Below are 25,746 nucleotides of genomic sequence, written 5' to 3'. Positions count from 1 at the left end.
CATCTAATAAGTTACCTGTTTTCTTTCCAGAACATTCCGGATGTTGATGATGAAGGTTATAGCATTAAACCAGAAGCTAGTCAGAATATCCTTTTATTGTAATGCTTACTTATGAACCTAGAGCATGAGCCCTGCTGGATCCATGTCAAAGGCCAGTCTAGTCCAGCAGTTTGTTCATGTAGTAGCTAACCAGATGCCTAAGAGATGCTGGCAAGCAATATGTGTGCCTGCTTGATAGCATTCTCTTGCTTGTGATCTGAAGCAACTGCTACTCAAAGGCACCCTGTTACTTGATACTGGAGCCATTGTGACTAGTGGCCACTGATAACCTTATCTTCCATAAATTTATCTAATCTCCTGTTAAATCCATCCCAGTTTCCTGTGTATCCCACCATTATGGTTCATTGGATAACCTTGCTTTTTCCACAATCTGCATGTTATCTTGTTTTCTAAACTAGAAAGCCACAAATGTTGTAACCTTTCCTCATAGGATAGTTGCTCCAGCCTCTGTATAATTTTGGTTGCCCTGGTTGTGTACAATCTCTTCACAAAGCTTTATGAATATGTAAAGGACTAATATCAGTGATTTTTGTGGGTCTTAAAAATCCTGTTTAGCAACTTATTAACTTGCTGTTCTGTGTTTGTGTGTATGCATAGAGCAGTGCTATTAGTCATTATGTGATTAACTTCATGACGTTCACCTTAACTGCAAATAACATACCAAAGCGAACCACTTCTATTCTTCAAGTGATTCTGACTCTGAAGATGATGAACCAAGGAAGTTCCATGTGGAAATTAAGCCTGTACAGGCAAATAGTAGTTCTCATTATACAATGCCTTCACTGGATGAATTAAAAGAATCAATAGGGAACATCACACTTTCACCAGCTATATCTGTAAGTAAACTGAGCACAATATTTAGTATATCAGGCACAATCGGTAAATAGTACTTTAAAACTGACCATTTTAGCACAAATGTAAAATATCTCAATTGCCTATTTTTAATAAGTTACGTATTTCAAATGATAAAAGGATGAATTTTGGAATGTGGTATACAAGGTCTTTGGAGCAAGAGCAGAAACGCTGCCTGTGTATATATGGAGTTAAGGGAGTACATATGAGGTTAACATAGAGCTATTTTTTTATTAGCAAGAGCCTCATTATTCAGAAACAAACACCCCAGCCCAGTTTTTGAAGCTATATTCTGAACAGATTATGTTATATTCTAATTGTAATCATATATGCTGAAGTCAGATTTTTAGTTTAAAGAGAGTTCTTTGTGAGTGTTAGAATTACAATATTTTTGGCATGGTCCTACCCCTGCCAGTTGATGCAGGCAAATACATTTTGTTGAATTCCTATGTTCCATCTTGACTGTCTTTAGAAAAGTGAGAAACGATCAGGTTCCATCCTATAGTGCAACTTGTCACATAACATTATTCGTAACTACAGTTTGCATTTTACATGGATAAATATATCCCTGGCTAACTCTACAAATTTATCTTCCCCAGACCATATCTGCCTCAGGTGTATGAATCCAACAAACTATTTCATCTGTGCTTTGGCTTTTTCTGTACTGGAGTGTCTGCTGCTATTATGAGATGGAGTCTGTTTCTCAAAACACTAGGGAGAAGGGTTTAAAACAGTGTTTCTCTAACTTGGGTCCCCAGCTGTTGTTGGCCTACAATTCCCATCATCCTTAGCTAGTGGGACCAATGATCAGGGATGATGGAAGTTGTAGTCCCACAACTGTAGGGAACCAAATTTGAGAAACACTGGTTTAAAATATCTCATTTAAGAACATTTCTATGTAATCCAGTACACATCCATTTTAACTATTTGTGTGTCAAATCTGAGCTTTTTCTAGTTTCTTGTGTTGTTTCCTTTGTGAAAAGCTCCTTCTAGGTCAGGGGTTGTCAACCTGGTCCCTTCTGCCCACCAGTGGGTGTTTCAGGTTTCTAGGTGGGCGGTAGAGGGTTCTACGGCATAAGCTGAATCCTCCTTCCATTGAGCACTGGTGGGCAGTAAGGAAATTTTACCATCAAGAAAGATGCACTGGTGGGCAGTAGGTATAAAAAGGTTGACTACCCCTGTTCTAGATCAACAGAATGGCTACTGGTTGGGTGATGGGACTTGTAGTCCAACATCATCAGAGGGCCAGAAGTTAGCACACACACCCAGCTCTAGATAAAGATGGATACAAATATACAACTAGTGACTCAGTATTTTAGTATTTGAGATCTCCAATAAACAGTTGGTACCATTCAGACCACACCATCAGAATTCTTGCCTTTTTCTTTAAAATGTTAAAATTATCTTTTACACTTGGGCTTTTTTATTACATTAACGTTATGGCTTGATGCTTCAAGATTCAAAGTTGTGAGGAGGGGAATAAAGTAGTACATTTAACTTGCACCAAATCGTATGTAATTATGTTTTCCCTATTTTATTTTGTATGCTGACATCAGAGACATAGTCCTGTAAGTATTAAATTATATTTACCATAGTTTACTTCTAATTAAAACTTAGTCGTGTGGGCTGGTGATTGTTTTGAGTGTGTGCATACGTGTGTTTCATGGTGGTGAACTTCAAGCTTGCTTTTTTGCTGCACTTCCAAGACACTTTGAAACGTTAGAGGCAATTGGCCCCTGACCTTATACTGTGTGACAAGTGGCTGCCTCTTGTGGAGCAGTGTGGTCCCCATGACAATCATCTGAATTGGGGAACTATGTCAATTTCATATGAGCAGCTTTTTTAAAAAAACAAAAACAAAAAAAACTGCATTTTGCTTCCCTAGCTGCTCTTGATCAGTAATTTACCTTCATATCAGCCCAGCCCAGATTTCTCAGGGTGGCTTCACAATTTGACGCCTAAGCAGAAGCCATTTGAAGCTGCTCCCACATGGCTACTAATGTGCACACAGGTTATTTCAAGAAAATGCAGAGTAGCAGCTGCTTGGCTTTAAAAACATCTGCCAACAGTATTCAGCCTTGGTCATGAAGAAAAAAAGGAAGAGGACCAACTTAAGTGGCATAATGTATTGGCATGCAATAGAGAGCAGTCATCATGTTGCAGCAGTTTTAGGCAGTCTGCATGGAATGGGATGGCCATATCGTGAAAAGCCACCATTGGTTAATTTTACCACAGATTGCAAACTTAATCTCCAGAAGATCTACCCAATATTTCACTACCTGTCTCTGCCAATTACTTTGCCTGTTAGAGGTACTAAGCCTAATAGCTAGTGGTGGCTTTGGAATTTATCTCCAACTGCCAACTCTTTAGTTTAGGAAAAAAATATTTGTTCACTAAGCGTTGTTCATTTTTGTTATTTTTCATCTAGGCACAAATGAACCGGAATTCATCCAGTAAGTGTGTGTGAACTGCTGACCATCATCTGGTTTTTCTTATGTTTATATTTGACTTTAACTTCCTGTTCATGAAATCATGCCTGTATAAATTGTTTCTTGTAAATGGAAAGTTATATATGGTGGGATATCAGGGAGTCCTAAATCAAGGTGTTTTTTTCCTGCTGCCATGTTAATAACTTTAATGACAATTCACCCCCCTGCCCTCACCCACAGAATGCAAAAGTTTGCCTACTTTTCGTAATTGTCCGAAACATAGATATATATGTCCATAATAAAATTGATCTATAAAATGACTGTGTGATATTAGATGGTTTTAATGGAACTCTTAAAGAATCTGACAGTAGAAACTGTACTACACATTAAAGCTTAGTGCTTGCATCCTGGCTTTAGAGTCAGGCTTTAGGTTGCAGTCCAACTCCCCTTGGTGCCAGGCTTGCGGAGAGAAAGGATTTGGTGGAGATATTCCTTCAGGCACCCCTGCCAGCCTCTACCCACAGAGTAACTGCTGGCATGGAGCTCTTCATTCCATTTGCTGGATGGGCAGAAGTACTGTGGGATCCCCTGGGGCAGTAGCTCACAGCTCGAAAACAAGGGTGTTCCAAGGTGGGGCTAGCCCATGCTGGGATCTGCTTGATCCTTAGCCTCACTGATGTCACTTGATGGCATCTGGCCCAATATAGGCTTAGTTGCTGCTCCTTTGCCTTCTCTGCCAGGCAGCACAAGTGATGGAGCTGTGGTGATGGCTCTCTTACTCCACCATGCCCCGCTGCTGCTCAACCAGGATTTGGATTGTCCTGTAAGCTATATCTAATAGCACTTCCAACTTTAAAAAAGGAATAATATATTTGTCCTGTTAAACTTTTCTAAAACCTTATAGGATATGGTAACAGTTTGTACATGCTGTTAAAGAACTAGCCTTAAGTGGAGAAATGTGTATAAAATATGTGACAAAGCTCTTCTCCTGTGTGCTGGTGGTGCTCAAAGAAGACTTATTCAGCTTGGCCCTAAAAGGAAAAACATTAGAGAGTTGTGATCTCCCAGCTTTTTAATTTTGGAGCGGGGCATTCAGAATCAGGACTGAAGCCTGAGGAACTACAGGTTAATCCCCCATGCTATTTTCAGCTGTTATTTCCCCATTAGGGCAATCATACAAGTACACTAGTTCCTTAATGGGGTGAGTAGGAGGTAGGGAAGGACACGGGTGGCGCTGTGGTCTAAACCACAGAGCCTAGGGCTTGCCGATCAGAAGGTTGGCAGTTTGAATCCCCGCAATGGGGTGAGCTCCCATTGCTCAGTCCCTACTCCTGCTAACCTAGCAGATTGAAAGCACGTCAAAGTGCAAGTAGATAAATAGGTACCGCTCTGGCGGGAAGGTAAACGGCGTTTCTGTGCGCTGCTCTGGTTCACCAGAAGTGGCTTAGTCATGCTGGCCACATGACCCAGAAGCTGTATGCCGGCTCCCTCGGCCAATAAAGCAAGATGAGTGCCACAACCCCAGAGTCATCCGTGACTGGACCTTAACGGTCAGGGGTCCCTTTACCTTTAGGAGCTAGGGAATCTTTGCAGTTGGCAGGTTGCCACATGACAGAGTGATCTACATGTACCCATATAGAAGTGACTTCCATATAGGAATTTGTCAGGTATTAGTTACTTGAATACTAAAAGTTACTTTGTCAGCACTGTGTACATATGTGCTTAATTGTAAAAACATGTCTCTTTCTAGATTTGCTTAAGGTTTTAAATACCTATTAAATACTTACTGATTTAATACAAGTTATTAACCTTTAACTGCAAAGACAAACTTGTACCCCAAATTTCCTTTTGAGCATGTTCACAAATCAGGGTTTTCCCACAGGCCTGTTACCAATGCACCTCTGAAAATCTGTTTTTGAGACCTGGAAGTCTCTTGAGAATGGTGCAGGGGGCTATAGATGGAGAAAAGTTGCAAAAATCAACCGTCGTCTTACATTAGAAGAACAAATTAGAATCCAAGCCATAGTTTGAGAAGAATATTGTAATGCCTGTGTCTTACAGTAAAACTATTTTGAGATCAGCATCTTGCAAAACTCGCTTCCTATTTATTTTTCTATTCATATCCTGTTTTTTTTTAAAATTGGAGTCTTCAAAGAGGCTTTCAACATTTATAAAATGCATTGGAAACATTAAAAACTATACATCTTTAAAACCAACAAACTGATTCTGTTTAAGCAGGCATTTGATGTCCTTCCACACCCATGTCCTTCCTGGATTCCTTCTCACACAGCAATTTTTGTTATAAACACTTTTGGCAAAAGCAAAAGTTTCATACTGTGATGCATTTCCACTTCATGTCAGTGTTTGAGTTGTTTTGTATTGCATCTTTGCCATTTAAAACATTACTTTTATAAAGCTGGCTGATTTTGTTAATTAAATGTCATGGCTTTCAATTATCATAATATCTTTTAGGTGAAGAATTAACAAAATCAAAGCTTTCTGCTTCATCTAATGAGTAAGTTTCACATTAGACATTTATTTTTATTTGAAGAGTCACTGAATATTAGGTTTGAAGGGCTTTCTCCCTGCCCCCCGCCCCCCCAGATTCCTGCGTCCAGTGTTCAGTTCTGATGTGACAGTTTAGGTGTGGGCTGCTTGGGACTCCAAAAGATGAATTTCTGCATTTATTTCTTTATTTATTCATCCTTCACTTGGGCTGCTTACCTGACTCTCCTTTTAATTTGTGCTCATATCATATGATATTTTTTTTTTAAAAAAAAAATTTATTGGGTTTTCACATTTTATATAGACAAAAACAAAAACACAAAAAACAAGTAAACACATAAACAAAGGAAAAAAAAAGAAAACAACAACAAACATATATACTTTCCCGAAAATGTTATTTCCTAACCCTGGTCATTGACTTCCCCCTACCCCCTCTCTTGCATCCCCATTTCCAAATTTATGTCAGCAAATTGGCATTTCCCTGTCTTAATATTAGTCCTTTTATAAAAGCAAACAAAATTAATTTTTTCTAAGTTGGACCTCAATTCCCTTCCATCGATTTCCCATTTTGTCTTGAATAATGATCTTTTTAACCAAATCCCATAATCATGAGTGTTGTTAGAACTTAATTTTTCCCTCCCTCCCATCCCCGGTTTGCGTCCCTTCCCAAAGCATGTCCAAAATAACAGTTATTAGCCCGGGTTCCTCACGTCCGAGGCCCTCCAGTCTCTTTCAGTCCCTCTCCGCCGGTCTTGTTGGTAATCCTTTATGCCAGTCGTCACATCTCGAAAGAGTTCTTTCACCATCAATCCAAAGTCTCTTCCCATATTTGCAAACAGCTGCTGAAGAGTTTCCACAAGGCATGAATCTTGAAGGTAATCAAAGTCAGAGTCTATGTGGAGGCCCCGATTATATTTCTTTATTTTAAATTCCTTAATTTCATAGACTCCCAGGGCCTCCACTTTCGTCTTCTGCATCTTTCGTGGATTTATAGTAGATTTACTCCAATAATCTCCTTGTTTGTATTCCACAGGCGTCAGCTTCTGCTCAGTATTTTCCCACATCACTTCTTCTCTTTCTTGTTTTGTCTTCTCCTCTTCTTTTATTATCATTTCTGGTTCAGCTGTGGATTCTTTCTCATTGAGGTCCTCGTTACATTCAGCAGGACTACTTGTTTCAGAAGTCAAGGTCATCAATTGTTCACTCATAGCCGTAGTCTGCTCTTGTAAGATTCCAACCAAATAAAACATCCTTTCGATTTCTCCCAGTATCTTTCCATCCACAGCCATTGTAGTTCCACAGAATTCCCTCTAGAGGGAATCTGGTTACTTAGTATTCTTTTCCCCAACAGTCCTCTGTCTTGTTATTGTTTCTTTATTTCCAACAATTTTAGATCAATTGTAACTCTTTTTAATCCAGAGGTAACTTAGGTAGCAATTTTCCACTATTAACAGTCCGTTTGACAGCTTTGACAGCTGTCAAACTCTGCACTTCTTAAACCAGCTCCAAAGCAGGACGCTCCCGGGCCCGGGAGGGGGGGTTGTTTACAACAGAGCATAAAACATCCAACACTCCTCTCTCCTGCTCAAAATTTCCAAATCTTGGAAGTCACTGTCTTTTTTAAAACTCACCCTTTACAGGGTAGGCACTCCAGCTTAGTTCTTTTTTCGTTGCTCTAGATCGTCTGCAAGGTAGGGGGTGCGGACTTCCTTTTAGCACATCCCCCGATCGTCTCAAATTCAGTGGATAAATTTCTTAAAAGCCAAGTCCAAATTACTCACGGGTTGTTTTTTCAGCCGAATTTCAAGGAAGGAAGTCAGCGCTCTCCGGTCATGGCTCGCGGCTTCGCTCAGCAGAGGTAGCGATGGACTCTCAGTGCCGCGCCACCCCCCGTATCCCCTCCGCAGCCTTTAAAAAGGCTCTTCGCGAATCAGGGGGGGGCGCTTAAGGCACCCGCCGAGTCTTCAGTCCGCAGGCACCGCGCCTGCGGTTTTAAGGGTCCCCGTGTCGCCGGCACGGCAAGACCCGTCCCCTGCTGAGCCGATTCCCTCTGGAGCTCGGAGGGAATCCGCCATTCCCAGATCGCGTCAACCCCGGAAGTCCTGTGCTCATATCATATGATACATAATATTTCCAGAATAAAACAATTAAGATGAAAATTTGATAATTACCTGTAGCATAAATACGATGTACATAGCTTTGCATCTGAAAATTTATGTATGATCTGCCAGAAGAATATAAATCACTTTCTTGCTGTCATAAGCCAAAATATTTTTGTTATCCATAAGTAAAAAAATAAATGCCTTATTGTCAACCTAAATTCTACAAGGCCATATTGGGAAAAATAATAGCATGGTTGCAGACCAAGGCCAAAAAGAATCAATTAACTTGCTAGCCATACATGATTCCATCCCCACCCTGAAGTGCTGCTCTTATGCAGTCTTAAAGCTCAATCAGGAACCTTTACAAGCTGCCATTATATAGGAAGTTCTTCAGTGGAGTGCTAAACAGATTGCTTTGTCAGTGCAAACTTTTCTGCTTGTCTGAGGGAATTAACTGCCCTCTCCTCTCCCCCATGCATTGTTTTGGGAGTTCTCCTGCCCCTCCTGAGTAAATTTGGGGGTACAGGGGACACGTAGTGGAAGCAGGGGAAAGCCCAATTGTACTAATGGAACTTGGGGGGTGCAGTTAGTTGAATCTGGCCCATAGTTATTGTGTGTAAAATGTATTTTGTTCTATTTGAATCAGAAGGTTTTTTTAAGTCAAATAAAACAGATTTGTGACAGAATTTGATTCAGATGCTTACAGAAGGGGTTTCACTCCATCCGCCTTTTCCAAATAAAAAAATATAGTATAGCAAATTTCAATATGTCTTCATTATGCACCATGTTTTTCTTTACTTTAACAAAATAATTTAATCATTGTTTGGTCAACAGTTGTTTAATCTTATTTTACAAACACACAAGTTCCCAAAGTGGTTTATGGCACATAAAATAGAAACATCAGTAGCAAAAGTAACATTGGCATGTCAAACAATTGACAGTTTCAGGGACAATGTCTATGATAATTCAATAGACTATTAAACAGTAACCCAGCAGCTCAAAGCAGCTGTAGGAGTGCACAGATGTAAAAATAGATTAAGGCTACAGTATTCACCCGACTAAGCTGGTAGTAAACCCCATTGAATTCAGTAGGGCTTATTTATGAGTGGAATTAGTTAGGATTGCATTATTAATTAGCCAAGGTCTCAAAAATGGCAACAATGGATTAAAAGCTATAAGAATGGTAATACTTTATATTGATTTTAAAAACCACTAGTATTCTCCCTTTCAACATTTGTAAGGGAATAGTTTCTGGTGTAAAATATTTAAGTATGCATTATTATTATTTTAATATGCAAATGCAGCTTCAACTGTTAGTTCAGTTCTAAAAACATACCTGGTATGATTTATATTCATTTTATGATGACTTATAGGAAGGGGAACAATGACCTCCTGGCATGGGATCCACTCTTTAGGAATTCTGGTGATTCAGCCTCCCTGACTTCAACAATGTCTTCATCTTCATCAGGTAGGTTTATTATTAACAGAGAAAAGCCCGTGGAAGTGCCTCTTTTTCCATTGGAAAACTTTAATGACAAGTGTGCAATGTAAATAGGATTTTCAAACGTAGTCACAGTAATGTCAACTTACATATGATTTCTAAAAAAGAAAATGCTGATAAAGAACACGCAGATCCCACTTACTGAACACAGTGTGTTCCCTGGAAAGTATTTGCATAACGAGTCCATGATTTCCATTGATTCCTAGGGGAACATTTCTAATCTGGGATTTTTCTGATCTCTCTTACCACTTTTTCAATGTTTTTTTTTTTTTAAATGACTGTAGCCAAACAGAGACAAAGAGAAAAAATGATTTGTCCAATCTTTCCTCCCCTGATTTGTCCAATCTCCTTCTCTCCCTCCCTGCATGGTTTCTGCCTGAAAATGGTTCCAGCTCCCCACCCCTCAAGTACCAGTGATACACACCAGGTCACCCCATTCATTCATGATCAGATCACGGATCAGCCTGGTTTTATTACAGACAGTAATGAAGATGCTGCTTCTTGATTGAGTCTTGCTCTCCCCGCTTCAGCAAAAGGAACTCGAAACCTCCGGAGCGCAGCGGGAACTCACGCTGCGCTCCAGAGGCTTCAGGCGGCTATCCCTGAAGCCCAGAGAGCGAGAGGGGTCGGTGCGCACTGGCCCCTCTCACTCTCCAGGCTTCAGTGAAAGCAACGCGAAGCCAAGGAGCGCGGAGGGAGCGCTCCCTCTGCGCTTTGGAGGCTTCGCGTTGCCAAGGAGCCTGCATTCGCTCCATAGGATGCACACACATTTCCCCTTAATATTTTTTTGGGGGGGAGTGCGTCCTATAGAGCGAAAAATATGGTACTTTCAAGTGCTGCTTTCATACTATTGTTACTACTTGACCACCAATGTTGTGGTCAGTACTGTTGAACTGTTTAGTCCAGTAGTTTCTATGTTTAAATTAGTTTTCTATTCTAATAATTAGTGTACTAGAATATTTTATTGCTTTTCGTAAATGTAAATTTTATAGAAATACATTAATCTTTACTATTGCCTTCCAGCAAGACCAACTACCCCTCTTTCTGTGGGTACCTTAGTGCCTCCTCCAAGACCAGCTTCTAGACCAAAGTTGACTACAGGGAAACTCAGTGGAATTAATGAAATTGTAAGAGCAATGCAACTTGCCTTAAGTTATATTTATCTCTCAGTGTAGCTTTTCCCACTTAACTTTTGTATGTATTCATGCTTTTGCATTTTGTTTTCAAGCCAAGGCCATTCAGCCCTCCTTTGACCTCCAATTCCAGCCCACCTCCTTCAGCTCCTTTGGCACGTGCAGAGAGTTCCTCCTCAATATCATCTTCTGCTTCATTAAGTGCAGCAAATACACCTACAGTTGGTAAGGAAGTCTATCAGTGATTCCCTGTGTAGTATCTAATTCTAAAACCTTATTAGCCTTTGAAAAATGGATATAAAAACTAATTATAAATCCTTTATATGAGATGTGAAAGAATTTGTTTAGGAATAAAGGAGCTACTCCAAAAAGGGTCTCTTCAGCAGGCATGCGCGCGCGCGCACACACACACACCACACACACACATTGCAAACATGCAATGACCGGATTCATTTAAACAGGATTTTAGACTTTAAACATAGGTGATCTATATGTTTCTACAATTGGGATATCTGCATGACAAAGCCTATGAGGTACTGATAAGTTTATTTTTTGAGAGAATACTTATTTTCATAGGTGAAGTTTTTCTCCCTCTGTGAAAAAGCCTTTTTAAAATAGCTAATTATTAAATTGGTTGTCTGGTGTTGTTCATGATAACAAGCAATTATCCAAACAGATTTTTCTGGATTGATTTTCAAAGCCATTTAAGATGCAGCATTTGACAAATTTGGCTTTGCTCTCTTAAAAATCATTGTATCAGCTGAATGGAAAGCATTTTTAATGTGTTCACTAGCAGTATGTAGAATGTTCAGCTGTTGTCTGGGGGTCATGTTAGCTGTCTTATAACTTCTGCCTCTTGCTTCAGGCCAAGAGAAAGGAACTTATGCAGCTTCCTTCCTTCCTTCTTTCCCTCCTTCTGTTGGTTGGTTATAAGCCGCTTTGGGTTGCCTTTGGCAAGATTTAATAATAATATAATAATAATAATAATAATAATAATAATAATAATAATAATAATAATAATAATAATTACCCAAATTATTTCTGTAATGTGTTATTTTAAATAAATTCCTTCTTATTTTTCATCACCATCTTCCTAGGTAATCTTTTTTAAAGTTACAAAACATACAGAATTACTTGGCATTTATTCTGTTTTATATATTATTGTAAGAAACGTTCAAAAATAAAGCTGTATTCACAGTGTGGGGATTCCAGTGCCCAGCTGGCTTTGCCCCCTGCTGTGCTTGTGCCAGGCCTCTCAGCATATCGGCCCTGTGTACATGGTCTCTAGCCCTCAAAGCCATCTGTGTGAGGGAAGAGTGTTCTGCAGATTGGGCCTACATAGCCTTATTTCCAAGGAGCAAAGAGGGCCAGTAGGTGTTGTTTCAGTCTTCCACCACACATAGATATTATGTCACCTGCATTACTCTGAAACATTTTGTTGCTGTAGAACTACATGGTTTCTTGTTCTTTCCAAAGTGGAAAAGAATGATGTGATTATCTTACTTTAAAGTGGGCAAGGAAAAGTTACTTTTCTGCAGTCATTATAGAGGAAATGGAAATAATTGACATTAACTGGTGGAGTCCTTTGTTAAATATAGACTTGTTATCTATATTAAATTGTTGATATGATGCATGTATGCACAGGTATTTTCTTCCAAAAATCCAAGTGCAATATCTTAAAATCTGCATCATCTAATATTTGTACTTTAGTATTAAGTCTTACATTAATAATTAATGTCTTTTGAAATTCATAGCTGAAGTCATCCATCTTTGAAGTTGCTAACATGATAGGAAATGACATCAATAAACTCTATGCATTCTAGGTATTTCACGTGGCCCTAGCCCTGTCAGCCTTGGAAACCAGGACACTTTGCCTGTTGCAGTGGCCCTTACTGAGTCTGTTAATGCCTACTTCAAAGGAGCAGATCCCACAAAGTTAGTGAAACATTTGTTTTGAATTTTATATCTTGCATTAAAAAAACAGATTAAGGTTTTTGTTTTGTTTTTTTGCTTTGGAAAAAATAATGGAACTTCAGAAATGAAATTCTAATGTATATTGTCCAGTGTCTATTTGGATAAATACACTGCTGATGAAAGTATGGATTATGTTGTTAGATAACTATTGAATGTCATTCAATACCTGCATCAGACTTGGTTTTCATTTTTATTTATGAATGATTCTTAGGGTAATATTAAGCTGTGACTTCCAACTTGTACATCAGACTTCTGCTTATGCAAACAGGTCTCCCTTTTGTCTCCTTCCCTCTGTAGCCCCAAAAATTTGCTCCATAAGGTTGGGTGACCTTCTGGAGTAGCTGGGGAATAGATGAGGAGACAGGTAGCTCCCAAGAGGAGATGAAAAGTATCATATCTACTGGTGTGGCATTGGATCTCGCTGTTCGTGGGAACAAAGTCTACCCAGTGCCATATTTATATACCACTTTTCTACATAAAAAGGCATAAAAGCTAACAATGTATAAGAGCACACAAGAAGCCATTTCAGAGCCTAGATATAGCATTTATTACCTGTTTCTGAAAGGCAACAAGTTAGGCAAGTTGTCCTCTTGAGGGAGGGAATTTTACAGTTCTGGAGCTATCACAGAGAAAGCCCAGCTCCCAACTGGAGATGGTCTAGCATCCAAAAAAGACCTCAAGCAATATTTCACTGGTTGACCATAATGGGCGTCATGAGGCATTCCAAAGGTACTCAGAACTTGTGCTGTATGTTTAGAACTTTCTGCTGAAATCTCTCCTAGTTCTAAAATTGCATTATAAATGAGCAATTTTAGTAAATTTGTATGTTAACTAATACTTTTTTCCAGTTAGATTGTTATAACAACAGACATGTTTTTACTAAATGTAGCATGCATTCTATAGTTTCTTGTGAAAGTAATGCTTGTAATTTTACATCTTTTTTTTTAGATGTATTGTGAAAATCACTGGTGATATGACAGTCTCATTCCCAAGTGGAATTATTAAAGTCTTCACCAGCAATCCATCTCCAGCTGTGCTCTGCTTCAGGGTAAAAAACACAAGCAAACTAGAGCAGGTTCTTCCAAATGCACAACTTGTATACAGGTTTTGTATTTTTTTATCTAATAGTAAACTATCTAATCTATAAATGTGCTTTGTTGCATTATTACCTTTTTATACATTCTCTCATGCTGAAACCCTGTTCACCCTGCAAATATGCTTTGGTAAATTGCATTGTATATTTTATGCTTGTCGTCTTTTTCAACATCTTCATTCCAATTCTAGTGTTACTTTTAGAGATTTAATAAACTTGCAAGTTTCCATTAGAGCTCGCTTAGAACAAATTACTGAAATAACCTAATTTTAAACCATAAACATTTTTCATAGTACCATGATTCACAGCTCCTTAAAAAGCTCCCCCACCCCCTGCCGGTTCACCACGCAGAGTCCACATTGCATGCACACACAAGACATAGAAACAATTCCCAGAGGGGTAATTTATAGAGCAGTAGTGGGTCCATGGTGTATGAGAACTGGATGAATGCTAAATAAATGGTGGTGTTAAAGAAATGCATAGCAGCAGTGTTAATTAACCATAACGTCCACAGCAGTAGTGCACTATTTCATGGGTAACAGGGATGTCTTCCCACCTCCTAACTATGCTGGTATTCATTACCCCATGAAGCTAGTTGCATTTCCTCATATGGTTTGATATTACAAACAGATAACATAGTATGCTTCATTTCCTCAAGGCAAGCATCTAATGCTTTTTGTGATTTATTTTATTTTATTTACATTATTTTTCAAAACATACTAAGCTCCTTCATTTGAGGAAGGATTTAATCCAGTTTTGAAACATGTGTTAGAGAATAGTTCAGACATCACTCATCACATCAAACTGGAAAACTAAAATTGTATCACTTGTAAATGTTTAGGTACAATTTTAACTTGTTGATTTGTGCCTGTGTGCCATCATAAGGATATGTGTCATGAGTCCACATAGGTGTTTGGCTTGCAGGTTGAAAGTATGGCAATACATTCTCTTATCAGAATTCTTTGATTCCCAGGCATTATGGAAATATGAGGGTCACTCTGCAATTTACTAGCTTTCTGCAGGCTCAGGATATGCCATATATCTTCAGGATTGCTTTTTAAACAGTTGGCCGTACGCAACACACTAGAGTACCTCATTCATTCCTGAGAAACTACAGCCTTCATTTTGGGTTTACATATGGATTACACTGGTCTCTTAATCGCAGTCACCTAATTATGTTCTGAGCCACTGAATCAAAAGTTGATTTCTTTACTCAGTACAGAACGTGTTCACTGTGGGCAGCTGCTCAAGCTGGACAGAAACTGCTATGTAATAGACACATATGAGAGTGATTAAGGCTACGGTCTTAGACCAGCTGTCTCTCTTACTGGACAACATGAATTTCCCCCAGGATATGCTGTTTGTGTGTTTAAAATGACCATGCTAAATTCATCCTGGGCTGCTCCTGTCTGTGTTTTACAGTGAAGTAGACTTCCAGCTACTTCATATAGCACCCACTGTGTAAAAATGCAAAACTGAGTATAAAATTGTAGAGGTGGTGTATTGCAGTGTATTACAACATTTTTACCATCATACCTTATTCATTTACTTACATACTGCTTTTTATTTATACATCATAAAGCAGTTCACAATAAGCATAAAACCAGTTGAACTTTCCAGATAGTCATATAATTTCAGCAACTGCAGAAGCCAAAGAATTTACATATAGAGTGCTGAGGCAGAGAATGTGTGAAATGCCAAGTCCTTCTAGTTATATATGGGCAGAGGGGAAGTGAAACCAGAAACTTTCGAGTTGTAATTTAGCCTCTCTGCTACAGCAAAACATCCAGAGCAGAGACAAAGTCACTGTTCTGCAAATATGCAAGAGTTCATTTAGTTTTAATTGGTGGGTTCCATAGCAGCTCCCATTTGTCTGTGTGATCTTCTGCAAAGGTATAAAACAGTTCTTCTGTGTGTCTGCAGACCCTTTGGATCCAACCCCCATCCATAGAAGTAGTTTTAAAAGATAGTTAAAAACTTTGTATTCCTTCTTTTGCAAAACATTTCCAATATGTAAGAAATCTAAAACCTGTGTTTTCACCAACTTTTTGTGCACAGTGATCCATCACAAAGCGATTCCAATGTAAGAGATTTTTGGATGGACATGCAAGCTGTTACAGTCTACCTCAAGAAGCTATCGGAACAGAATCCTTCGGCTTCTTACTATAATGTAGATGTTCTAAAATATCAGGTAACTTTTTATTTTTTACTTTACTTACACCACACTAGCTTGGCCTTGCATCTGACTGCAAAAAAGCAATCGACTCTTCCCTTGATTAATTTGTTCAGACTGGTTTTTTCACAGTATTTATAGAAACATTCTGGTATTTTCTTTTTAAGGCTCATCTATGATGACCTAATACTTCTGATCTTGGCTGTTGTCCTAGCTGCAACATGCTGTTTGTTGCCTTTTTTGCCCAGAAGGGTTCAAAGATCAGGACAAATATTTTGCAGTACTGAAAGACACATCTTGGACCCAAGAGTTCATAACTTCAGTCTGTGCCTTTATCATCTAAAAGTATTTCCTGGCAACATAGCCATTTTCAGGACTTTTTATAGTAATGTGGTTAATTTATACATATTAAGTGTAAAGTTTCTGATTAAGTATATTTTGCAGAACGCAGCACAAAATTGAAACTTTATAGTTTTCATTATTGGACCTAAAAGTCATTATTTGATTATTTTCAAAGGTATCTTCAAATGGCATCCAATCTACACCTCTGAATCTTGCTACGTACTGGAAGTGCAATAGTAACACTACTGATGTAAGAGTCGATTACAAATACAACCCGGCCTCTATGGCAGTGCCAACTATGCTTTCTAATATACAGGTCATGGTACCAGTTGATGGAGGTGTAATGAATATGCAGTCTCTTCCTCCAGCAAAATGGTAATTTTTTAAAAAAATATTATTATTATTTTACTGCTGATACTATATGGAATTCATTCCACTATGCTGCTGCTGTTTTACATCTGAAACATTGTGAAAAGCAATCCTTTTATTTTTAAATTTTTCACACCATGGTACTGATATTAGGGGTGCTGTACATCTCCTGAAAGATAATACACAGAAAACTAGGTTTTCTGCTTTAGTACAAACCTTCAACAAAACAATGACTTTTCCAAGATATTTTAGACTACAACGTTAATTTCCTTGTTCTGCCCGGTATCTAGCATATTCTTGTTAAGTAAAAAGAAAAAATTAAAGTTAATGAAAATATTAAAATATTTATTTATTTAAGCAATATATATCCTGCTACGATTGTCTCTTATCAGTTTACAGGCATACAATACCAAAAAAAAGTACAAATCAATTTAAACTATAAAATCAAACTTCAATTAAAGTGCCTGCTGGAATTAAAAGAGAAGTCATCAATAGGCACTGAACTTTCAAAAGTAAGCCAGCCTGTATGATCTTTACCTGAAAGGGAGTTCTATAAAAATTTGCCATCAGGCTGCAGTCCAATAACCAGACGTTTCTTCTTAACAGGAATTCAGATCAGATGAAAGCTTTATGGAAATTATCTAGTATTTCAGAAAAATCAGAAAATGGAGGTAAGAAAGTATTTTTAAAAAATTAAAGTTAACCAGTATATATTTCTTGTTTATCTTCTATTTCAAATTTAACAAGTAAGCTGTGGAAAACTGATGCACACTTAATGATGTGTCTGGTATATAGATAATATTATACATTTTCCACATTTTTATATGTATTATATATTTATATCAGTGTATTTACATGTCTTCGGGGGAACCTTTCAGGTGGAAAAAGATGCCTACTAATGTATTTCTGGGTGGCGTTGTGGTCTAAACCACTGAGCCTCTTGGGCTTTCCGATCAGAAGGTTGGCAGTTTGAATCCCCGTGACGGGGTGAGCTCCTGTTGCTCGGTCCCAGCTCCTGCCAACCTAACAGTTCGAAAGCACGTCAAAGTGCAAGTGGATAAATAGGTGCCGCTTCGGCGGGAAGGTAAACGGCGTTTCTGTGCGCTGCTCTGGTTTGGCAGAAGCGGCTTAGTCATGCTGGCCACATGACCCGGAAAGCTGTCTGTGGACAAATGCCGGCTCCCTCAGCCTATAAAGTGAGATGAGCGCCGCAACCCCAGAGCCGTCCGCGACGGGGTCCCTTTACCTTTTAATGTATTTCTAGGTCTCTTTTGTTCGAAGGCACTTTTATGATTTACCTTACCTTCAAAAATAACTTCAACTATATATTTGCCATTTTAAAGTTGGCCTTGGATATTATAGGCTGTCGCTTTGGTCATCAAAATAGCAATGAGAAATAGTGGTTTTGCCTATTTATCCTAAACTCAATGAAAGGAAACCATGGATAAGTTTAAATGAGTGAGTGTGAAACCACAGGCTTCCTGCTCTAGTCCTTCTACCACACTACCTGGACCTAGGTCAGCTGATCAGTGCAGTCAGTGAGCCCCAAGTGCCAACTGGAAGCTTAAATTCCCAGTTGCTCCTTTGCAGCTGTGTCTTAACCTACCCACATTTGACATCACATTACATCAGGTGTAGAGCAAGTGGATGTGGTTTGAGGGAAATGCCATTGCAAGCCACATTAGAAGTCCTACCGGGCCTAAATAGGTCCATGGACTGGAGGTTCCCCACTGCAGATGTTGACTTTTTATGTGCTGAAATGTACATGCCTGTATTATTGACTTATCAAAGCATCCTCCAAATTATTTCCCATCAAGCTAGATGTTGCATTACAAACCATGTCCTTAATTATTATTCACTTTGTGTGTGTTTTCCCCCTGAATAGGCTCTGGCTCCCTCAGAGCCAAATTTGACCTTTCAGAAGGACCCAGTAAGCCAGCAACACTTGCAGTGCAATTTATCAGTGAAGGAAGCACACTTTCAGGAGTAGACGTTGAACTAGTAGGCACTGGCTACCGGCTTTCCCTACTTAAGAAGAGATTTGCCACTGGTAAGAAGCATAATCATAATAGGGCACACATTTCTTACTTTTTAAAGTCATCAGTGGGATGTGGTTAATGCAGTACCAGTTTGCCCTTGCATGGAAGTCAAACATACCTCCTGAATGTACACTGTGACTCACTGTGGTTCTGCTACACTCAGAACCATGAGTGCAAAGGGAAAACGTTTTTCTGTAATGTAGTAGACTCAGGAGAGTTTCCCCTGTCAGTCACAGTGCTTTGACACGAATCTCCCCTTCACATTTTACAACATTTACAATGGCAAATACCAGTGTATGTTCTACAAACATATCTGTTGAAGAAAGTGTGTGGAAAAAACCTAAGTTCTGTACTGACTTGACATCTTGGAATATAAGCAACTGAGTGCTCTAACATGTACAATTCAAACATTGAAAACAGTGCCACCATTTTTGGCTGGCTGTGTTAGCCAACCAAAAATTATGATTGCCTGTCCCTGTCTCTCCCCTTGTTGACTTGCTCCCTCTCTGCCTTTCCTGTAAGTAAGGCTGGCAAAAGACTTGCTGCTTTGGTTGAAGTTCCAGGTTTAGGGAGAAGAGTGGAACTTGTGTCACCAGAGCACAGGAACCTATTTGCTATGGCCAGTGGAAATGTGGAAGCATACTGTATTTCACTGCATACTAGTCGCCACCATGTAATAGTCACACACCCCTTTTTCGGACCCCAAAATTGGTCCCAGACCATTCCTTGCGAAATAGTTGCAGAGGTAATTCTGAGGCAAGCTGGGAGTGGGCACAGGGGGCTCCTGAGGCAGTGAGGGCCGCAATCCAGGCCCTCACTGGCTTGCCAGCTAGAGGAGACAAGGCAAGGCAAAGCCAGGCCTGGGCTGCTATTGCTGCCACTGCCACTAGTGCCGCCACCTTGGACTTGCCAAGAAGGGGAAGCAGCAGGCGGGCAAACGTCTCCACTGCCCATCCACCACCTTCCTCCGCCTCTGCATGAGCAAATAGCCTTGAGAAACCCAGGAAGAAAGAACTCTTAACAATGACTGAAACCGCCACCTCTCCCAACAGAGCTTCGCGCTGGGAGAAGGCAAAATCCAGCGGAAAGGGTGAAGTCTGTGCCTTTTGCTTTGTATTGCAGCAGTGCCCTGTTAAGAGAACCGGAGTCCATATCATATTGTTGCTTCTTACCGTAATTCACCTCATAATAGACGCGCACCCCTTTTTTTGAAGGGAAAAATTGGCACAAAAAATGTGACCATTACGCGGCAAAATACGGTAATTTAAAACTATAGCCTTAGCTCAGTAATCAGTAAATCATTTATTGTGTTTGACTAAAGCCATTACAAATTCAATTATAGATTCACAAGTCAATTAAATGCTGTTAAAAGAAATATAGAGATATACATCAATTTACAATAAGTCAAATTAATGAATTGCCTGCACAGTCTACAGCATTGTCTTTTATATAGCTAGCATATTTTAGCAGCTTTAGCAAATAGGGCTGTTTTGTATGTGACAAGTGGATCTTAGTTGTTATCTTTAAATAGAAGAAAATTGTTTGTAAGTAATTAGTATAACTGTTTTTCACTTTATTGAAAAGGTATTAACTACAGAAGCTTTTTCTGTCTTTCAGGTCGATATATGGCAGATTGCTGATGAGCCAGTGTGGGGGGAAATGAGTTCTCTCAATGAATAGAAATTCACTATTTTACTACCTTTCCAACACTATTTTAACATGCATTTATTTTTTAAAAAATGTGTTGCTTAGTTTTTGAGTCTTATATCCAACAAAAATGCACTTTCCAAAATAAGTCATTTAAAACAAACTCTATTTTATTAGCACTGAAGTGAACTCCAACACTATCTGTAGGTGGTCAGCTGATATACTGGGAAACAAGATTACGCAAATGCTTAATACTTATGTAGCCTCAAAGCCAAAATAGCAGTCATTTCTGGTATTTAAAAGGTGTGGTACTTTGTGATACCAAAAGCAACCACATTATTTTAGCTTTCTATAAATATTACTGAAGTATACTTTTTCCAGTTTCAATATTGCCATTTCATTTAAAAAAGTGGCAAAATATTTTTTTTTTTCATTCTTGTATATTCATGTGCCATATCTGGTTAGAGATACGTATACAAAATAACTTGATTTTCATATACCATATATAATTAAGTGTATATTATTTTATAAAAGATGGTTTTAAAAATGTAAAGTGCAATGTTTTTTTAAAAAATTGCAACAGACAACAGATATTTACTTCTGCCATTAGTTAACTTTATGGGAGTTGTAATTTTTAATTAATGCTGTAGATTAATTTATTTTTATATGGAATGTGTAACATTTGTGCCTTTTAAAAACTGTGCCTATCAAAATGTCTATATGCCTCTTATTTCTTTTTTTCAATGTGTAGATCTTCCATACAGAAAAGCTGATGTTTTTCTGTGTAATATGTACAACTACATAATTCCCTAAAGCAGGGATTTGGAAGGGAAACTTCAAATAACTCTAAAACAGCCGCTAAAATATTACATTGCTTCCTTGTGGGTTGAATGCAATAAATGCAGCCACTGTAAAGGGAACTGCTTGACTTTTATATATTCACAGAAAAACAACTTGATATCAAAATTCAACTTCAGTATCACCAAAGATGTGTAAAATCCTGAAGGTGTGTTAAATAAGTTTAAAACAATTTATACAAGAATAATTATAGCATTCCCTTTTGCTAACTATTAAGTTTTGAAGTTTCAAGTGCTTTCAAAGGTGACATGAATGTAAATGTAGTAGCTTTAGAGACGTAATATTTTTCAATGTTTATTTTGAGCAGAACAAAAATTGTCATTCATGCTAATTTCAACAAAATTGATAAACTTAGCATTTGAATGTTTGGATTCATCACTTTTTAAACACAGTGGCTCTAAACATCAACAGAAGTGATCTAGTGGGATCATTTTTAGCACAAATTCATACTTTTAAAGCTTGCTATGTATTGTGTTGTTAAGAACTTGTTAAATCCTGAAATAAAAAGTTAAGGGGGTGTGGAATTCTGTGCACTTCTGAATTGCAGTGTCTAGGGGGGAAATAATTAAATATAAAAATGCTTATAAAATCAGTATTGGATTGACCAGTCAGCTTTATATATAAAATGTAGATATATAATGCTCTTAGCCACAAGTTTTGGAGAATGGGAACACACTATAAAGGCTGCAACTAGTGGCAAGTGCACGTGTTACATAGATTTCAAAGGATTTTATATTCAAGCTGAGCCAAGTATCCTGTCCTCCCCTCTCCCCCACTTTAATCTCCTGCAAAAGGAGACAGAATATCAGAGTTTTGGGGAGACAGGAACAAAATTTAGGAACTTCTGGCTGGAGGATGGGCTTGCGTTACAAAGTGGCTGAAGGTTTTTTTCATTTTTAACAAACAGAAAAATAAACCATTTACTGCCATTTCAAGTGGTGTTGCCCTGAGCAGTGTTCCTTTTGAAATTAGAAACAGAATGTCCTGTAAGAATGACACACTGTCATGACATAGTGTTGTTCCCAGCAGCACTCTTGGAAGGAAAAGAGGTGTCTGTCACCACTGGTCAATGATATAGTAGAGTTTCCTGGGATGTTCTGTCCCTAATTTCAAAGGGAAGGCTGCCAAGCTGCTGAAGGCAACCCAATTGGCTCTTGAACCGACAGCAAAGCTTCCCCCCTTTAAAATAAAAATAAAAATGCCACCTTCTCTTTAACGGTAATCCCACACCACATACCCAAGATTCTTTGATTTCACCCATTCTCTGAAGACCAGATTAATCTTGGGTGGGAGTCGTCCCCCACTGCCCTGCCTCCAAAATGCTGAAAAAACTCTGGGCTGAATATTTAAGCCTAGTCATATTTTATACATTCATAACTAAGTGTAGGGTTGCAGTCAAAAGATTTATAGTGAATTAGTTTGCTTTTTAAATGTTTTGATTGTTTTATCAAATCTTAACTGGGATTTCATTGCAGCAATATATATTGGATTTTCATATTTAAAAATGTTAGTCTTTACTGAATTATTACTAGAATTTTTAAACTAAAATTGGCATAAATTGGCATTTCAAAAGGTACAGTCTTTTACCAGAATCTTAATTGTAATCTGCTAATGCAATCAAAACTGCTTGAACAGTTTAATCCTTACTATTGAATTTCAGTTTATTTTGTTTTTCATTATTAATCATGTATTATTTCTAAATTCGTGCAAAAGCTAAGTTTCAGCACTTTTAATCTAGCCTTAATACCAAGTGTTCTCAAACATACATTCGCAAAGAGTGCAGGTTACAATTCTGAAGCCATACAAGTTTATTAGCATATTTGTAAAGAACTCTAGAAATTGTATAAAACCACAAATATCTGAAAAACTGCATGTAGCAAGCTGGATCTTGCTTCTTTATAAAAGTGATCCGTTTTATAGCTGCCTCTTGAGAGAATTTGTAAACACAACTCTAAAGGGTTTTAGGTTTGTATGAACTGTAAATTAGAGCAATATAAATCTCCTAGAAAAATTGTAAATACATCTGATCTTTCACAAAATGTAAAAAATATTGCACCCCATAATAAACATATAATATATAACTTATAAATTGACTCTGCTGTTTATATGCTATCTCAGGTCAAGGACAGTCTTCTCACATAAAATGTGTTGGTTTTTCAAACAAAGGAAATACTTTTAACATGTTTGTATTTTATTAAAGCATGTGATACAATAGGTTTTTTTCCTTTTCTTTTAAATGATACCTAAATGCTACCTAGCAGCCTCCTATGGGCAGATGGTTCTATTTTTCTGTAGGGGCTCATTGAACAGAAAAACTTCATGGGATCTTTGTACCATTTTTGTTTTTAAAAACTCAAGGGATTTGGCAAAAGGAAGCAACGGGTTTAGAGTAGGTCCTATGCCAAAAGCAGTCTGTCTTTCCACTTAACAGAAAATGGTTTGGTTTTCTACTTCCTTTCCTCCCATACAAGAAAGTTGTGGGAATGGAGGGTAAGGTATATGACAGAACATTGCACAGTGTATCCTGTATCTGAAAATTCAGGCACAATAGGATGATATGGGTGTGCATTCTTAGATACACACACACACACACATGCACCACACATATACACTCTTGCACTTATGCCGCCATTTTCAGGAGGCCAGGTGCTTTGCTAGAACCAAAAAAAGAGGGTGTGTTTGGAAAAATAACAAGCAGAGCTACAGTAATTAATCAAAGATCCCATCATTGGTTCTAAATGTGCCCTGATTTTAAAGAAGGCATTCCTCTTCCTTCTCCTAAATGGGTGCCTACTATTTCCTTCCCCTTCCTGTTAGTAAGGGGAGGAATTAGATGGAAACTTTGTGTGCTTTCACAGGCTAACACCATTACTGGCGCTCACCACTTGGAGAAGTCAGGCAGGAAGAAGGATGATTTATCTGCACCACTGCTATGACATGCCATCATACTGAGTAATTCCCAAAGAGGCAGTAAGACTGCCATTCTGCAGATTTCTTTTGGAGGAAGTTCCATTGAACCAGCAAGACTTATGATTGACTGGATCTAGGAAGCAAGTTCTTTTTCTTCAGAATCCTTGGGCTATGTAGTTTATATACCACTTCACATTTCAAAGAAAATATCTAAACATTTTACAACCTAAGAATATGACCAATAAAAATCTAATGCAAAAATATATCCACATTTTAGGGCCACACAGATAACTGTTAGATAATATATCCTCTTAAACATCAATATCAGCTGCAACAACTACCATAAGGGCACCGTAACAACCACTGTCACAAATGGACTTTGTTTTGCTTTTCTGCATTACTAGCTTTATTATAAATTATTTTGATTCAAAGTTTGTGACGCCAGAGTTGAAGTACTCTGTTAAGTGTCCCAACCTTGTCTTTTAGCTGTGATAGTGTATACAGTATACATTATTTGAGAGCAAGAGCCAACAGGCTTCACTCAAGAATTTCAAAGTCTGTATTTTCTTATCTACATCTATTCCAGTGCAAAATACACTGTTTCTACAGTTTGTATTCCTGCCATGTTAAAGTGTCAAGTCCTTTCTTTTGTGTCTCTGGTGATAAACCAGAAGTAACCTCACAGAGGCAACATACTTTCACCATCCAGGTTTATTTTAGTTATTCGGTGTTTGCTCAAACAATGGGGACAGTAAAGTGGTACCTCTGGTCACCGACAGAATCCATTCCGGAGGTCCGGTCGGATCCAGAGTTTTCCGCAACCTAAAGACCGCTTTTGTGCATGCAAAGCCGGTAAAATACTTCCGGGTTTGCTGTGCTCGCATCCTGAAGTTTATGTAACCAGAGGGTTACGTAAACGGAGGTTCGACTGTATTTGCATAGGGTAGGCATATCTCCTTTCATGGTCAGGTCACCTGGCCAGTTAGCTAAACTGTCATCAAAAGAATATGTGGCAGGGCCTGTTTATACAATGTATAAAACTGTGTTTCCAAAGCGGCTTAGAAGTGGAAGACCTGAGCTGGTTAAACTGGGAGCTTATAAACTTTGTGTCTACATCACCTGTATATTTGTTTTTTATACAACGAGGAGCCAATTTTACATGGCAGCAGTTGCTAACCTGAGGTCCTCCAAACCCTCTTGGACTCTAGCTCCCATCAACTCCAGGCAGCATGGCAAAAGGCCAGAAATTATGGGAGCTGTAGTCTAGCAGCATTTGGAGTGCCACAGGTTAGCTATGCCAACTATTCTGGCGTAGCTACCTCCATGAACGTGAGTGTGCAAGTTTCTAATCTAAAACACTTTTTGCGTGAAACATTTTATTTATTTGCTAGAATGAGTTCAACCATACCAGCAAAGTGTGCTGAATTCAGATCTTCCTAGCTTGGTTAAAATCACCTGGAAAACAGGATAACCATTTCATTGAACCCATCATAGATTACTGTAGTAAAAATCCTACACTTGCCTGCATCCTACCACAGTAGCCTGGGTCGATGTACCGCTTCTTAAAATAGCTGCCCATTTGGTTAGGAGTCCTTCGTGATCTCAGTGGCAGCTATACTATCACTACAATGTAAAAATGATCCCTTAGTTGCAAGCTGGCAAATGTAGACCATCTAAATGTACAATTACTGGAGAGTGGACTGCCGTCTTAAGAGGACATCCTTGGACCATGAACTGTTACCACCCAATGACAAATATA

At 38.5% G+C, this 25,746-nt stretch overlaps 1 protein-coding gene across 1 annotated transcript in view; it reads left to right on the top strand.

Moving 5' to 3' along the window:
* Positions 1 to 22,277, top strand: part of FCHO2 (FCH and mu domain containing endocytic adaptor 2) — a 68,021-nt gene extending 45,744 nt beyond the window's left edge. Inside the window, exons 12-26 of the mRNA XM_082191903.1 lie at positions 31 to 88; positions 721 to 896; positions 2,469 to 2,480; positions 3,341 to 3,365; positions 5,814 to 5,856; positions 9,322 to 9,416; positions 10,473 to 10,576; positions 10,678 to 10,807; positions 12,406 to 12,517; positions 13,505 to 13,660; positions 15,708 to 15,840; positions 16,340 to 16,539; positions 17,140 to 17,204; positions 18,419 to 18,583; positions 20,190 to 22,277. Coding sequence (XP_082048029.1) covers positions 31 to 88; positions 721 to 896; positions 2,469 to 2,480; positions 3,341 to 3,365; positions 5,814 to 5,856; positions 9,322 to 9,416; positions 10,473 to 10,576; positions 10,678 to 10,807; positions 12,406 to 12,517; positions 13,505 to 13,660; positions 15,708 to 15,840; positions 16,340 to 16,539; positions 17,140 to 17,204; positions 18,419 to 18,583; positions 20,190 to 20,212 — 1,497 coding nt within the window. The 3' untranslated portion in view covers positions 20,213 to 22,277. The remainder of the gene's footprint in view (positions 1 to 30; positions 89 to 720; positions 897 to 2,468; positions 2,481 to 3,340; positions 3,366 to 5,813; positions 5,857 to 9,321; positions 9,417 to 10,472; positions 10,577 to 10,677; positions 10,808 to 12,405; positions 12,518 to 13,504; positions 13,661 to 15,707; positions 15,841 to 16,339; positions 16,540 to 17,139; positions 17,205 to 18,418; positions 18,584 to 20,189) is intronic.
* Positions 22,278 to 25,746: the final 3,469 nt, after the last annotated feature.

The sequence above is a fragment of the Podarcis vaucheri genome, assembly GCF_965113315.1.
Source record: "Podarcis vaucheri genome assembly, chromosome: 11".
Lineage (NCBI taxonomy): Eukaryota > Metazoa > Chordata > Lepidosauria > Squamata > Lacertidae > Podarcis > Podarcis vaucheri.
The sequence above is the reverse complement of the archived record's forward strand: the minus strand, read 5'-3'. Positions and strand labels throughout refer to the sequence as shown.